The sequence below is a fragment of the Ranitomeya imitator genome, chromosome 3, assembly GCF_032444005.1.
Source record: "Ranitomeya imitator isolate aRanImi1 chromosome 3, aRanImi1.pri, whole genome shotgun sequence".
NCBI classification, from domain to species: Eukaryota; Metazoa; Chordata; class Amphibia; order Anura; family Dendrobatidae; genus Ranitomeya; species Ranitomeya imitator.
In genome coordinates, this window is record NC_091284.1 from 533,156,516 (window position 1) to 533,172,891 (window position 16,376).

Genomic DNA, 16,376 nt, shown 5'->3' on the forward strand with positions numbered 1-16,376 from the left:
ATTGCACAGCCCAAGTAGTATATTGCACAGCCCACGTAGCATATTGTACAGCCACGTAGTATATAGCACAGCCATGTAGTATATAGCACAGCCACGTAGTATATTGCACAGCCCACGCAGTATATTACACAGCCCACATAGTATATAGCACAGCGACGTAGTATATAACACAGCCCATGCAGTATATAACACAGCCACATAGTCCCACATAGTATATAGCACAGCCAAGTAGTACATAGCACAGCCACGTAGTATATTGCACAGCCACGTAGTATATTGCACAGTCCACGTAGTATATAGCACAGCCCACATAGTATATTGCACAGTGCACATAGTATATAGCACAGCGACGTAGTATATAACACAGCCCATGCAATATATAACACAGCCACATAGTCCCACATAGTATATAGCACAGCCAAGTAGTACATAGCACTGCCACGTAGTATATTGCACAGCCACGTAGTATATTGCACAGTTCACGTAGTATATAGCACAGCCCACGTAGTATATTGCACAGTCCATGTAGTATATAGCACAGCCCACATAGTATATAACACAGCCATGTAGTATATTACACAGCCCACATAGTATATAGCACAGCCACCTAGTATATTGCACAGCCATGTAGTATATTACACAGCCCACATAGTATATAGCACAGCCACCTAGTATATTGCACAACCGATGCAGTATATAACACAGCCCACGCAGTATATAGCACAGCCCATGCAGTATATTACAGCCACATAATATATTACACAGCCCACGTAGTATATTGCACAGCCGACGTTGTATATTGCACAGCGACGTAGTATATAACACAGCCCATGCAGTATATAACACAGCTCACGTACTCCAACATAGTATATAGCACAGCCAAGTAGTATATTGCACAGCCACATAGTATATTGCACAGCCACGTAGTATATTGCACAGCCACATAGTGTATTGCACAGTCACATAGTATATTGCACAGCCCACGTAGTATATAGCACAGCCACGTAGAATATTGCACAGCCCATGTAGTATATAGCACAGCGACGTAGTATATAACAGCCCACACAGTATATAACACTGCCCACGTAGTATATAAGACAGCTCACGCAGTATATAACACTGCCCACGTAGTATATAACACATCTCATGCAGTATATAGCAATGTGGGCACCATATCCCTGTCAAAAAAAAGAATTAACATGAAAAATAGTTATATACTCACCCTCCGACGGCCCCCGGATCCATCCCAGGCCTTTCCCGCTCCTCGCGCACCGCTCCGGTCTCAAGCGGCAATAACACGTGATGATGTAGCGGTCTCGCAAGACCGCTACATCATCTCCGGTCATTGCTGCAATGCATTATTGCGACTGGAGCGGCGCGCGAGGAGTGGGAAAGGCCTGGGCTGGAACCGGGGGCCATCGGGGGGTGAGTATATAGTGATTTTTTTTAACATTATATGCATAGGCAGCATCAATAGTAAAAAATTGGTCACAGAGGGTTAATGGCAGCGTTAACGGACTGCCTTACACCGCGTTATGCGGGATTTCCATGAGAGACAGACAGACAGACAAACAGAAAGATAGAAGTGACCCTTAGACAATTAAATAGTAGATTAGATGGTGGCCCGATTCTAACGCATCGGGTATTCTAGAATATGTATGTAGTTTATTTATGAAGAGTTTAGTATAATACAATGAATACACAGAATTCGGCTGGCCGGGCGAGACCAATTAGCGAACCGTGGTTCAAATCCCACGTCAATTCGCAGCCGGAGTGCGCCTTTCGTTGATTGTTCATGGCTGGCCACGTAGTATATAGCACAGCCACGTAGTATATAGCACAGCCATGTAGTATATAGCAGCCCACATAGCATATAACACAGCCACATAGTATATAACACTGCTCACGTAGTGTATAACACAGCCCATGTAGTATATTGCACAGCCACGTAGTCTGTAGCACAGCCCACGTAATATATTGCACAGCCACGTAGTATATTGCACAGCCCACGTAGTATATAGCACAGCCATGTAGTATATTACACAGCCCATGTAGTATATAGCACAGCGACGTAGTATATAACAGCCCACACAGTATATAACACAGCCCACGTAGTGTCTAACACAGCCACGTAGTATATAACACAGCCCACGTAGTGTATAACACAGCCACGTAGTATATAACACAGCCCACATAGTATATTGCACAGCCACGTAGTATGTAGCACAGCCCACGTAGTATATTGAACAGCCCACATAGTATATTGCACAGCCACTTAGTATATTGCACAGCCACGTAGTGTATTGCACAGCCCACGTAGTATATTGCACAGCCCATGTAGTATATTGCACAGCCACGTAGTATATTGCACAGCCATGTAGTATATTGCACAGCCCACGTAGTATATTGCACAGCCACGTAGTATATTGCACAGCCACGTAGTATATAGCACAGCCACATAGTATATTGCACAGCCCACACAGTATATTACACAGCCCACGTAGTATATAGCACAGCGATGTAGTATATAACACAACCCATGCAGTATATAACACAGCCACGTAGTCCCACATAGTATATAGCACAGCCAAGTAGTATATAGCACAGCCATGTAGTATATTGCACAGCCATGTAGTATATTGCACAGTCCATGTAGTTTATTGCACAGTCCACGTAGTATTTAGCACAGCCCACATAGTATATTGCACAGTCCATGTAGTATATAGCACAGCCCACATAGTATATAACACAGCCACGTAGTATATTACACAGCCCACGTAGTATATAGCACAGCCACATAGTATATTGCATGGCTGACGCAGTATATAACACAGCCCACACAGCATATTACAGCCACGTAATATATTACACAGCCCACGTAGTATATAGCACAGCCAACGTATTATATAGCACATCGACGTAGTATATAACACAGCGCATGCAGTATATAACACAGCCCACGTAGTCCCACGTAGTATTTAGCACAGCCAAGTAGTATATTGCACAGCCACAAAGTATATTGCACAGTCACGTAGTATATTGCACAGTCCACGTAGTATACAGCACAGCCCATGTAGCATATAGCACAGCCACGTAGTATATTGCACAGCCAATGCAGTATATTGCAGAGCTGACTCAGTATATAACACAGCCCACGCAGTATATAGCACAGGCCACACAGTATATTACACAGCCACGTAGTATATTATACAGCCAATGCAGTATATAACACTGCCCACGTAGTATATAACACAGCCCACGCAGTATATAGCAATGTGGGCACCATATCCCTAGTAAAAAAAAGATTAAAATAAAAAATAGTTATATACTCACCCTCTGATGGCCCCCCGGATCCAGCCCAGGCCTTTCCCACTCCTCGCGCACCGCTCCGGTCCCAAGCAGCAATAACACGTGATGATGTCTCGCGAGACCGCTACGTCATCTCTGGTCATTGCCGCAATGCATTATTGCGACCAGAGCGGCGCGCGAGGAGCGGGAAAGGCCTGTGCTGGATCCGGGGGCCGTCGGAGGGTGAGTATATAATGATTTTTTTATTTTTTTTATTATTTTTAACATTACAGGTTTTTACTATTGATGCGGCATAGGCAGCATCAATAGTAAAAAGTTGGTCACACAGAGGGTTAATGGCAACGTTAACGGACTGCTTTACACCGCGTTATGCCACTGTGTAAGGCAGTCCTTTTAGCGCTATGTGGGGGGGAGTATGGAGGGGGCACTGACTGCAGGGGTGTAGGGAGCAGCCATTTTGCAGCTGGACTGTGCCCGTCGCTGATTGGTCGCAGCCAGCTGGCCGTGACCAATCAGCGACGCGGGATTTCCATGACAGACAGACAGACAGAAAGATGGAAGTGACCCTTAGACAATTATATAGTAGATATATAAAACCAACAGTATATATAGAAGTATATCAATCTCTTTTGAGCTGCATTTGTTTCTTGGTGGCCAAGGCAAATGGAACATCTGGCTCTTGTGTGGGCCTATTTCAACCTAATGAAAGAATAAACAGCTCCAAGGCTAGCTTCCAGCAGCAAAATGACTTTGGACACTTAATTCTATGAAAACTGTGTGCGTACAGTGTTAAAACACAATTTTCCTAAAATAACCTACAAAGTCATCATTTCGGAGTCTGTCTATGCAGCATCATATATTACCGTATATAAAAACTCATGCTTCGGCGGTTTAATTTGAAGTAGCTGTGATTAGCACTGCCATAGCTGTAAATCTGCCAGAATAACCTGGCAATAGCAATAGAGTACATTAGTCTAAGTGTCTAAGCTTCATGTTATCAGCCTGCAACCTTTTCCATTAAGAAGTGCCTATCTGTATTTGCAGGAAAAGGGTGAAACTCGATCAAAGGAGCGCCAGAATGGGGTTAAGCCACAACACCTTTCAACGGAAGTACTGTTTTCATCAGGTGGACATTCCATGATGAAGACAGTACTTCCGTTGAAAGGCGTTGTGGCTTAACCCCATTCTGGTGTCAGAGTTTCCTTTCGGGGCTCCTTTGACCGAATGTCACCCTTTTCCTATTTCTGTCCTCCTTCGGAGGTGTTCGGCTGGATCTGCAGGGGGACTGTGCGCCCTCCCCTCACTAAGGCTACCTATCCAGCGCTCCTAAAGAATCCGCCTTTTACTGACTTTATCTGTATTTGTAGACAGGCTTAGATCATCATATAATACATATACAGTATTATATGGGCTGTTACGCCATTTACTAACAGTAACTGACTGAATTCCTGGTCCGCAATACCTCACCATAGTCATATGGGTAACATAATGTAATCAGATGGTGCTGCAACCACAGGTTCCCTTTCTTGCCAAGAGCTTTTTCAGTTCATCCACATTTTGTTTAATTTCACCAGTGATATAAATTCATTTATATATAGCAGTTTGTGTTATGAGATGTTCCATAGGTTGGCTTATAAATGACTAGTTATTGCAGTTATTCTAGGTCAGTACATCATGTCAGCATTGTACCAGTGTTGTTAGGTTATATAACACAGCTATTGACAGATAGTGAAGTGCCAAAGTGCTTAGTTCCTAGTTTTTACTCCAAATCTACTTTCCTTCCAAACCAGCAGCAAAATCAATGCTGACATTCACCATCGCTATGAGGCAGTTAACTTAACGGAACAAGAAGCGTACGCTTACCATCCTTCTCTTTTTCTGTTTTCCTAATGGGTATCAGCAATTTCAGCTGCTCAACCATATTGATTTTCGGTTTTGCAGTGTCTTTTTCATCCTCTTGGCAGTCCCTTGTGTCTCGATGAGTATCATGTTCTTTTAGTTCTTCAATAAATACCTGTATTGCCTAATTATCAAAAAAGATTACAAATGAATAAAAGTTTGAAGTCAAGATTAATCTAGGAAAAAAAATATCCATGTAGAAGCTATAGTTGCTTCTCACAAAATTAGAATATCATCAAAAAGGTCATTTATTGCAGTTCTTCAATGCAAAAAGTGAAACTTATATATTATATAGAGTCATTACAAACAGGGCGATCTATTTCAAGTGTTTATTTCTGTTAATGTTGATGATTATGGCTTATAGCCAATGAAAACCCCAAACTCATTATCTCAGTAAATTAGAATACCTTATAACACCAGCTTGAAAACATGATTTTAAAATCCGAAATGTTGGCCTACTGAAATACATGTTCAGTAAATGCACTCAATACTTGGCATGCGGCATGGCATGGAAGCGATCAGTCTGTGACACTGCTGAGGTGTTATGGAAGCCCAGGTTGCTTTGATAGCAGCCTTCAACTCGTCTGCATTGTTAGGTCTGGTGTCTCTCATCTTCCTCTTGACAATACCCCATAGATTCTCTATGGGGTTAAGGTCAGGCGAGTTTGCTGGCCAATCAAGCACAGTGATACTGTTGTTTTTAAACCAGATATTGGTACTTTTGGCAGTGTGGACAGGTGCCAAGTCCTCCTTGAGAATGAAATTTCCATCTCCAAAAAGCTTGCCGGCAGAGGGAAGCAGGAAGTGCTCTAAAATTTCCTGGTAGACGGCTGCGCTGACTTTGGCCTTGATAAAACACAGTGGACCTACACCAGCAGATGACATGGCTCCCCAAACCATCACTGACTGTGGAAACTTCACACTAGACCTCAAGCAGCTTTGATTGTGCGTCTCTCCACTCTTCCTCCAGACTCTGGGACCTTGATTTCCAAGGTCTAGTGTGAAGTTTCCACAATTAGCTGGTGATATAAAGTATGCTAATTTACTGAGATAATGACTTTTGGGTTTTCATTGGTTGTAAGCCATAATCATCAACATTAACAGAAATAAACACTGGAAATAGATCACTCTGTTTGTAATAACTATATATGTTTCTAATTTTGTGAGAAGCACCTGTATTATAGTCATTACGAATATTATTATCATCATCAGATACAAACTATGTAATTCCACTATTTTACATTCCATACATATCCAGACTTGTCCCCAATTACTATTACCATCATTTAGATGAGATCAACTGCATACCAGCCTTATGTAATTAACATATAACATGCACATAATTATACAGCTTCTTCCAGGTATTACAATAGCTTACTTTTGAACACTTACTTTTTTATTCTTCTTTTGTCCATTTTGATATTGGCTAACTTGTGAGGCCAGATCCTCCAGTTTCTTTATTATGTTTTCATTTAAAATCTTTCGTTCTATGGAAAAACTCACATCAGAATCATGGAGAAATGGATTGCACACAAGCTCACACTCCTGTTAAGCTAGCAGTTACAAATGTATTTCATATTTAATAAGCCACTTAATGTACATGTAATAGTAAAGATGCAGATTATTGAGCAAGGGCACTAGAGGAACACAGCAAATTGTCTCTGTAGAGAGGACGAGGATTGGAACTTTAGCTTGACCTACTGGAAGCAGCAATCCTAAATGTGAATATCAACCCTTTACTGAGTCTTGACATATGTCTTGTAATAAAAACCAAACCAGACACTCTATATCAGAGGTCTCAAACTGCATTCCTCAAGGGCTGCAAAGAGGTCATGTTTTCAGGATTTCCTTGTACTGCACAGGTGATAATTTAATCACCTAAACACATAATGATTACAGCACCTTGTGCAAAGCTAAGGAAATCTTGAAAACACGTATGGGCTGCAGCCCTCGAGGAATGCAGTTTGACACCCCTGCTCTATATGAAGACATGTGTTTCTGGGTGTTTACCCCTCTTGAGTGCATAGTAAGAGGTCTGATTTTGATGGCTGAAAGGTCACAGACGCATGGCCTATAAGTCTCCTTACACCAGCTTGGAACTCTCCATAAGGAGAGACATTAATTCCTTAAAGGAACACAGCATCACAGGAGAGCTCCAGTAACATAGATTACCACAAACACAATACAATCTCAGAGTTTTCCCAATAAAAAAGGTTAAAATACACTAAAATGCAAATGAACCATTGATTTCCATTGAAAATGTATTCATTTTCATTCTACTTAGGTGCTTACGAAATTATAAGACAAATTTGTATAAGGGTTTTCCTATCTGAAAATTTCTCAGATAATGTATTAATGACAAGAAATGACAAGAAATTATATTCAGTTCACCGTATGGGACATCTGTAGTTCATTTGCTGCATCAGGGCGTGGAGCAAGTCAGTGGAAAACACAAGGATCCAGGATTCATAAATATGGGTGTTAAAAGAACTAAAACAGGTTTATGTCCCTGTCATATAAGCCACATCCCTAATGCCTTGTGTTAGCTTCCACCAAGCACTTTGTGAATAAAAGTATGTTTACTGTTCGTTGAGCTGGATCCTTATGTTTTCCAATGTATTAATGATGCAGTCCCTTCAAAGAACAATATGGTTGCTTTAAGTTGGAAAGAAAGAAATCTCATGGATTGTAAGCTTGCTGCAGGGGTCTCACTACTTTTGGTATATGTTGAATTATATGTTACTTTGTAATGTCTGATATTGTCTGCTCATGTTCCCTCAAAATTGTAATGTGCTATATGTAGACATAAAATTATTATTATTTATAATATATACAGCTTACCAGCTGGTCAAGGATCTCTTTTAGTTTGAACCTGATGATATTAATAGGGTGCCTAATATTGACCCAATATTCAGAAGAAAAGTGAAACGACCATTTCTACTATTTCACTTCCATACTATAAATGTGACCAAGACAGAAAATTAAAAAAAATTATTGAAATGTCATGTACAGTATGTGTGGCTCAAATACCCAGCGGACGCAGACTTATTATTCTATTGCGCAGCTGTCCCTTATATAGTAGGTACGTGTACATAATGAGAGAATATACTATAAAGTCACAGGATACAGAAACTGTACAACATATTTACTGCAATTTAATTAACTTTAGGTACAAACAGGGTCCACATCTACAGGGATAAATGCCAGCAACGCCTTGCCATCTACCATTATGTTTATGAAATACTGTTGTAGCATACACCTTTACTACTTAATGCAAAAATAATCCATATAGTTTTTTTTTTACTGGACAGAAAATTTACTATGCTACATTTTTCTATTCTGACAAAAAATTGTATTTTTTTTTTTATAACAATAGTAGTCAGTACCATCAGAATAAGGTAACAGTTCTAGTAAGTATAAACTACCAATAAGGTAATAGTTTTTGTCTTAGTTTTTATCTATGAAATGGCCACAGTGTGGATGTGCTCTTTGCACGTATACTAGTTAAAAGTCCAGCTCAGTTTTTTTGGTTTTACTGTTTTCTCTTGTATTTTGTACTAAGAGCTAAGTATTTCATCTGTATAGTTTCCCATGTGTGGGTGTCTCAGTTTGGCCCTGTCCTGCTCTGCCTATATTCACATTGACATTGTTTGACTCATGTTAAGGTTTTAATACTAAAGACAGGTTAGGACCATTCCGATGGAACACAGAATGGCATTGGTGGGATGGCTTTAATTCCTTTTTTCTTTTTATCAAGACAGCGTTAACTAAGTTCTTTATGTATTATTACCATTTATTGATTTACTTGCTCTAGGGTATATGCTCATTTTTGTTTGTTTTTTTTCACAGTTGTTCATCCCTCCATTGAATGGAACAGAGAAACTGATTTACAAAATGTGTATGTGAAAAGAGCCTAATCAGTAAAAAGGTATGGCAAAAATGTTAAATGGCAATGGCAGATAAGAAGCCAAGGGAACTTCGTTGACAAAAGCCTTTAAAGGGAAGGTACCGCGTTTGTAGATCATTAATAAATCACTGTAATGTAGCATAACATGCTGCTATAAGCAAGTTTGAAATGCATGTGAAACAGATTTCATGTGTTATATGAGTTTAAAGAATGCACTGGGGGCTGACATCTTGGTTTTGCAGCAGTAGCAGGACACTATCAGTGTCAGATTACGGCATCCCATGGACATAGGAGATAATAGACCGGCTCGGACCCTATCTGTAACATTGCAGCAGCATTAGCAGTGAGCTGGGCTCGCCTCTGTGGGCTGCACAACTCACTGCTGTAGGTGTGACTAGCTGCCATTTTATTATAGCCCTGTGCTATCTGCCGAGCTTCACTTACTCTCTATCGCAGGACAGAAGAAGCGCTCACTGGAGCCAGAGGATGGAGAGTGGGAAGTGCAGGTGATTTACCTCCCTGCTCCTCTGTACTCCAGGCAGGCAGGTCCTCTGCTTCTCCTGCTGTGTCTCCCCCTCCCCCTCACACACAGTCCTGTGATCTCTGGTAAGCTGCACTCACAGCCTGCAGAGAGGGAGGTGACACCTGGAGAGAGAGAGCAGGGCAGCTGACAGGACAGGGATTAAGGTGGGGGAAGAGGGATGGCAAGAATGTTATTCACAAAAAATGCTGCTGAGTCCACTGTGTTCTGCTCCTCTGTAAACAAGCTGTGCCTCTGATGAAGTAACTGCTGGTGACAGCAGGTCACAGGGCAGTCACACACAAAATGGTGCTGCCCTGTGATGCTGCTCTTCATTCTGCCCCAGGGATATTAGACCACCCAAAAGGGGAGGGAAATGGTGATGTCACCAGTTACTGCCCCAATTTAGACCACCCAAAAGGGGAGGGAAATGGTGATGTCACCAGTTACTGCCCCAATTTAGACCACCCAAAAGGGGAGGGAAATGGTGATGTCAGCAGTTACTGCCCCAATTTTGCTGCTAACAGTAAAGCTGCTAGATCTTACTATAGCTGCTTGAGGTCTAAAACGGAAAATGCTCCCCCTAGTGGTAAATATGTATATTTGTAGAAAAATATATAATATTTTTCATATAGAAATGTTTGCAAACAGTGCAAACATTGCATTAATACATTGTAATTACTATTTTAAGCTTAATTTCACAAAAAAACAAAATACAAGAAAACTGGTGGCACCTTCCCTTTAAGACAGAGCTACACAGAGCCACAAGTGACTGGCACTGGAGAATCCTATCTTTTGCACTGTTTCAAATGGTGAAGTAATTATATGTCTTTATATTTTGCATATTTGATGTAGGGAAAGCCACTGTAATTACAACCTTTGCTTTTTATCTCATTCCTACCTTTAAGACATTTCAATGCAGATTATATAATTTAGCTGAGAGATATGACAATAGAAGTTGTATGAGATATTCTGTAGTACTTCAGACCTAGCTGTCTGATGAAGATAATGCCTCTTTGCGCAGTGCAAATGACATGAATAATGCAGAAGCATGAAGCATACTTGCATGAAAATATGATGACACCAGAGCTATAAGTCTGCATTCTGCTTCTCTTGTGTTAAAATTGGGTTGCGGCATAAAAGGCCTTTCACAATAGACGACTTTTACAATAGAGAAAGGTTCAACTGTGAAAAAGTGTTTGCCCCTTCCCGATTTCCTAATGTTTTGCATGTTTATCACACTTAAATATTTCAGATCATCAAACAAATTAAAATATCAAAGATAACACGACTAAACACAAAATGCATTTTTTTATATGAAGATATTTATTATTTATGGAAAAGTGCCGTGATTTTTAATTTTGTATTAATAATCACTGATTATACAGCTCTGGCAAAAATTAAGAGACCACTGCAAAATGTTCAGTTTGTCTGATTTTTCTCTTTAACCCCTTAAGCCCCGAGGGTGGTTTGCACGTTAATGACCGGGCCAATTTTTACAATTCTGACCACTGTCCCTTTATGAGGTTATAACTCTGGAACGCTTCAACGGATCTTGGCGATTCTGACATTGTTTTCTCGTGACATATTGTACTTCATTTTAGTAGTAACATTTATTCGATATAACTTGCGTTTATTTGTGAAAAAAACGGAAATTTGGCGAAAATTTTGAAAATTTCGCAATTTTCCAACTTTAAATTTTTATGCCCTTAAATCACAGAGATATGTCACGCAAAATACTTAATAAGTAACATTTCCCACATGTCTCCTTTACATCAGCACAATTTTGGAACCAAAATTTTTTTTTGTTAGGGAGTTATAAGGGTTCAAAGTTGACCAGCAATTTCTCATTTTTACAACACCATTTTTTTTTAGGGACCACATCTCATTTGATGTCATTTTGAGGGGTCTATATGATAGAAAATACCCAAGTGTGACACCATTCTAAAAACTGCACCCCTCAAGGTGCTCAAAACCACATTCAAGAAGTTTATTAACCCTTCAGGGGTTTCACAGGAATTTTTGGAATGTTTAAATAAAAATGAATATTTAACTTTTTTTCACACAAAATTTATTTCAGCTCCAATTTGTTTTATTTTACCAAGGGTAACAGGATAAAATGGATGCCAAACATTGTTGTACAATCTGTACTGAGTACGCTGATACCCCATATGTGGGGGTAAACCACTGTTTGGGCGCATGGCAGAGCTCGGAAGGGAAGGAGCGCCATTTGACTTTTAAATGCAAAATTGACAGGAATTGAGATGGGACACCATGTTGCGTTTGGAGAGCCACTGATGTGCCTAAACATTGAAACCCCCCACAAGTGACACCATTTTGGAAAGTAGACACCCTAAGGAACTTATCTAGATGTGTGGTGACCACTTTGACCCACCAATTGCTTCACAGAAGTTTATAATGCAGAGCCGTAAAAATAAAAAATCATATTTTTTCACAAAAATGATCTTTTCGCCCCCAATTTTTTATTTTCCCAAGAGTAAGAGAAGAAATTGAACCTCAAAAATTGTTGGCCAATTTGTCCTGAGTACGCTGATACCCCGTATATGGGTGTAAACCATTGTTTGGGCGTATGGCAGAGCTCGGAAGGGAAGGAGCGCCATTTTACTTTTCAATGCAAAATTGACTGGAATTGAGATGGGATGCCATGTTGCGTTTGGAGAGCCCCTGATGTGCCTAAACATTGAAATCCCCACAAGTGACACCATTTTGGAAAGTAGACCCCTTAAGGAACTTATCTAGAGGTGTGGTGAGCACTTTGACCCAACAAGTGCTTCACAGAAGTTTATAATGCAGAGCCGTAAAAATAAAAAATCATATTTTTTCACAAAAATAATCTTTTCGCCACCAATTTTTTATTTTCCCAAGGGTAAGAGAAGAAATTAGACCACAAAAGTTGTTGTGTAATTTGTCCTGAGTGCGACGATACCCCATATGTGGGGGTAAACCACTGTTTGGGCGCATGGCAGAGCTCGGAAGGAAAGGAGCGCCATTTGACTTTTCAATGCAAAATTGACTGGAATTGAGATGGGACGCCATGTTGCGTTTGGAGAGCCCCTGATGTGCCTAAACATTGGAACCCCTCACAAGTGACACCATTTTGAAAAGTAGACCCCTTAAGGAACTTATCTAGATGTGTGGTGAGCACTTTGACCCAACAAGTGCTTCACAGAAGTTTATAATGCAGAGCCGTAAAAATAAAAAATCTTATTTTTTCACAAAAATGATCTTTTCGCCCCCAATTTTTTATTTTCCCAAGGGTAAGAGAAGAAATTAGACCACAAAAGTTGTTGTGCAATTTGTCCTGAGTGCGACGATACCCCATATGTGGGGGTAAACCACTTTTTGGGTGCATAGCAGAGCTCGGAAGGGAAGGAGCGCCATTTGACTTTTCAATGCAAAATTGACTGGAATTAAGATGGGACGCCATGTTGGTTTGGAGAGCCCCTGATGTGCCTAAACATTAAAAACCCCCACAAGTGACACCATTTTGGAAACTAGACCCTCTAAGGAACTTATCTAGATGTGTTTTGAGAGCTTTGAACCCCCAAGTGTTTCACTACAGTTTATAACGCAGAGCCGTTAAAATAAATTTATTTTTTTTTCGCAAAAATTTTTTAGCCCCCAGTTTTGTATTTTCACAAGGGTAACATAATAAATTGGACCCCAAAAGTTGTTGTCCAATTTGTCCTGAGTACGCTGATACCCCATATGTGGGGGGGAACCACTGTTTGGGCGCATGGCAGAGCTCGGAAGGGAAGGAGCGCCATTTGGAATGCAGACTTAGATGGATTGGTCTGCAGGAGTCACGTTGCATTTGCAGAGCCCCTGATGTACCCAAACAGTACAAACCCCCCACAAGTGACCCCATATTAGAAACTAGACCTCCCATGGAACTTATCTAGATGTGTTGTGAGAACTTTGAACCCCTAAGTGTTTCACTACAGTTTATAACGCAGACCCGTGAAAATAAAAATTCTTTTTTTTTTCACAAAAATGATTTTTTAGCCCCCAGCTTTGTATTTTTACAAGGGTAACAGAATAAATTGGACCCCAAAAGTTGTTGTTCAATTTGTCCTGAGTACGCTGATACCCCATATGTGGGGGGGAACCACTGTTTGGGCTCATGGCAGAGCTCGGAAGGGAAGGAGCGCCATTTGGAATGCAGACTTAGATGGATTGGTCTGCAGGCGTCACGTTGCATTTGCAGAGCCCCTGATGTACCCAAACAGTAGAAACCACCCACAAGTGACCCCATATTGGAAACTAGACCTCCCATGGAACTTATCTAGATGTGTTGTGAAAACTTTGAACCCCCAAGTGTTTCACTACAGTTTACAACGCAGAGCCGTGAAAATAAAAATCCTTTTTTTTCCCACAAAAATGATTTTTAGCCCCCCAAATTTTTATTTTCCCAAGGATAACAAGAGAACTTGGACCCAAAAAGTTGTTGTCCAATTTGTCTCGAGTACGCTGATACCCCATATGTTGGGGTAAACCCCTGTTTGGGCGCACGGGAGAGCTCGGAAGTGAAGGAGCACTGTTTTACTTTTTCAATGCAGAATTGGCTGGAATTGAGATCGGACGCCATGTCGCGTTTGGAGAGCCCCTGATGTGTCTAAACAGTGGAAACCCCCCAATTATAAATGAAACCCTAATCCAAACGCACCACTAACCCTAATCCCAACTGTAACCCTAACCACACACCTAACCCAGACACACCCCTAATTCTAATCCCAACCCTAATCCCAACCGTAAATGTAATCCAAACCCTAACCCTAGCCCCAACCCTAGCCCTAACCCTAACCCTAACCCTAACCGGAAAATGGAAATAAATACATTTTTTTTAATTTTATTATTTTTCCCTAAGGCTAGGTTCACATTGCGTTAGGGAAATCCGTTTAGCACTAGCGGATTGCGCTAACACAATGTCTTTTTAGGTGTCGTGTTTAGTGGTCGCGTTAACGTCCCCGCTCTGGAAGATCGGGGATCGGACCTCGGGCGCGCCGCGGACGCTGCAAGCAGCGTCTGAGGCGCGCCACAAAAGAATGGCACCTTGCTAGCGCGAGCCGAAAATGGCACGCTCTAGCGATGCGCTACACCTGAAAATCACATTGCTGTCAATGGTTGTGCTAACGGACCCGTTGCACGGCGTTAATTGTGACATTTTCGCCGTGCAACGCTGTCCATTAGCGTTAACCCATTAACGCAATGTGAACCTAGCCTAACTAAGGGGGTGATGAAGGGGGGTTTGATTTACTTTTATAGCGAGTTTTTTATATCGGATTTTTATGATTGGCAGCCGTCACACACTAAAAGACGCTTTTTATAGCAAAAAAGTTTTTGCGTCTCCACATTTTGAGACCTATAATTTTTCCATATTTTGGTCCACAGAGTCATGTGAGGTCTTGTTTTTTGCGGGACGAGTTGACGTTTTTATCGGTTACATTTTCGGACACGTGACAGTTTTTGATCGCTTTTTATTCCGATTTTTTTGTGAGGCAGAATGACCAAAAACCAGCTATTCATGAATTTCTTTTGGGGGAGGCGTTTATACCGTTCCGCGTTTGGTAAAATTGATGAAGCAGTTTTATTCTTCGGGTCAGTACGATTACAGCGACACCTCATTTATATCATTTTTTTTATGTTTTGGCGCTTTTATACGATAAAAGCTATTTTATAGAAAAAATAATTATTTTGGCATCGCTTTATTCAGAGGACTATAACTTTTTTATTTTTTTGGTTATGATGCTATATGGCAGCTCGTTTTTTGCGGGACAAGATGACGTTTTCAGAGGTAACATGGTTATTTATATCCGTCTTTTTGATCGCGTGTTATTCCACTCTTTGTTCAGCGTTATGATAATAAAGCGTTGTTTTTTGGCTCGTTTTTTTTTTTTTTTTCTTACGGTGTTCACTGAAGGGGTTAACTAGTGGGCCAGTTTTATAGGTCGGGTCGTTACGGACGCGGCGATACTAAATATGTGTACTTTTATTGTTTTTTTGTTTTTTTTTTATGTAAAGAAATGTATTTATGGGAATAATATTTTTTTTTTTCTGCTTTATTTAGGAATTTTTTTTTTATTTTTTTTTTTACAAGTGTGGAAATTTTTTTTTTTACTTTTTCACTTTGTCCCAGGGGGGGACATCACAGATCACCGATCTGACAGTGTGCACAGCACTCTATCAGATCGGTGATCTGACATACAGCCGGGCAGGATTAGAGCTGCAGCTGCAGCCTGATCCTGACCCGGAAGTGCTCCCTGCAGGACCCGGATGCAGCCCGGCGGCCATTTTGGATCCGGGGACTGCAGGGAGAAGACGCTCGGTACACGGTGAGCACATCACCGTGTACCGATCGTCTCAGGGAAGCCCGCAGGGAGCCCCCTCCCTGCGCGATGCTTCCCTGCACCGCCGGCACATCGCGATCATCTTTGATCGCGGTGTGCCGGGGGTTAATGTGCCGGGAGCGGTCCGTGACCGCTCCTGGCACATAGTGCCGGATGTCAGCTGCGATAGGCAGCTGACACCCGGCCGCGATCGGCCGCGCTCCCCCCGTGAGCGCGGCCGATCGCATATGACGTACTATCCCGTCCATGGGAATTAAGTCCCAGGTCACCTGGACGGGATAGTACGTCATATGGGATTAAGGGGTTAAAGGTATATGTTTGAGTAAAATGTAAATTGTTCTTTTAGTCTATAAACTTCTGACAACGTGTCTCT

The 16,376-nt window shown here is 41.2% G+C and overlaps 1 protein-coding gene across 1 annotated transcript in view; it reads right to left on the reverse strand.

Annotated features, from left to right (window-relative positions):
* The window catches only part of VWA3B (von Willebrand factor A domain containing 3B), a 430,059-nt gene that overhangs the window by 41,490 nt on the left and 372,193 nt on the right, over nt 1–16,376 (reverse strand). The window contains exons 28-29 of the mRNA XM_069757817.1: nt 6,601–6,695; nt 5,173–5,332 (exon numbers count right to left, since the gene is read on the reverse strand). Of these exons, the coding sequence (XP_069613918.1) occupies nt 5,173–5,332; nt 6,601–6,695 (255 nt within the window). The remainder of the gene's footprint in view (nt 1–5,172; nt 5,333–6,600; nt 6,696–16,376) is intronic.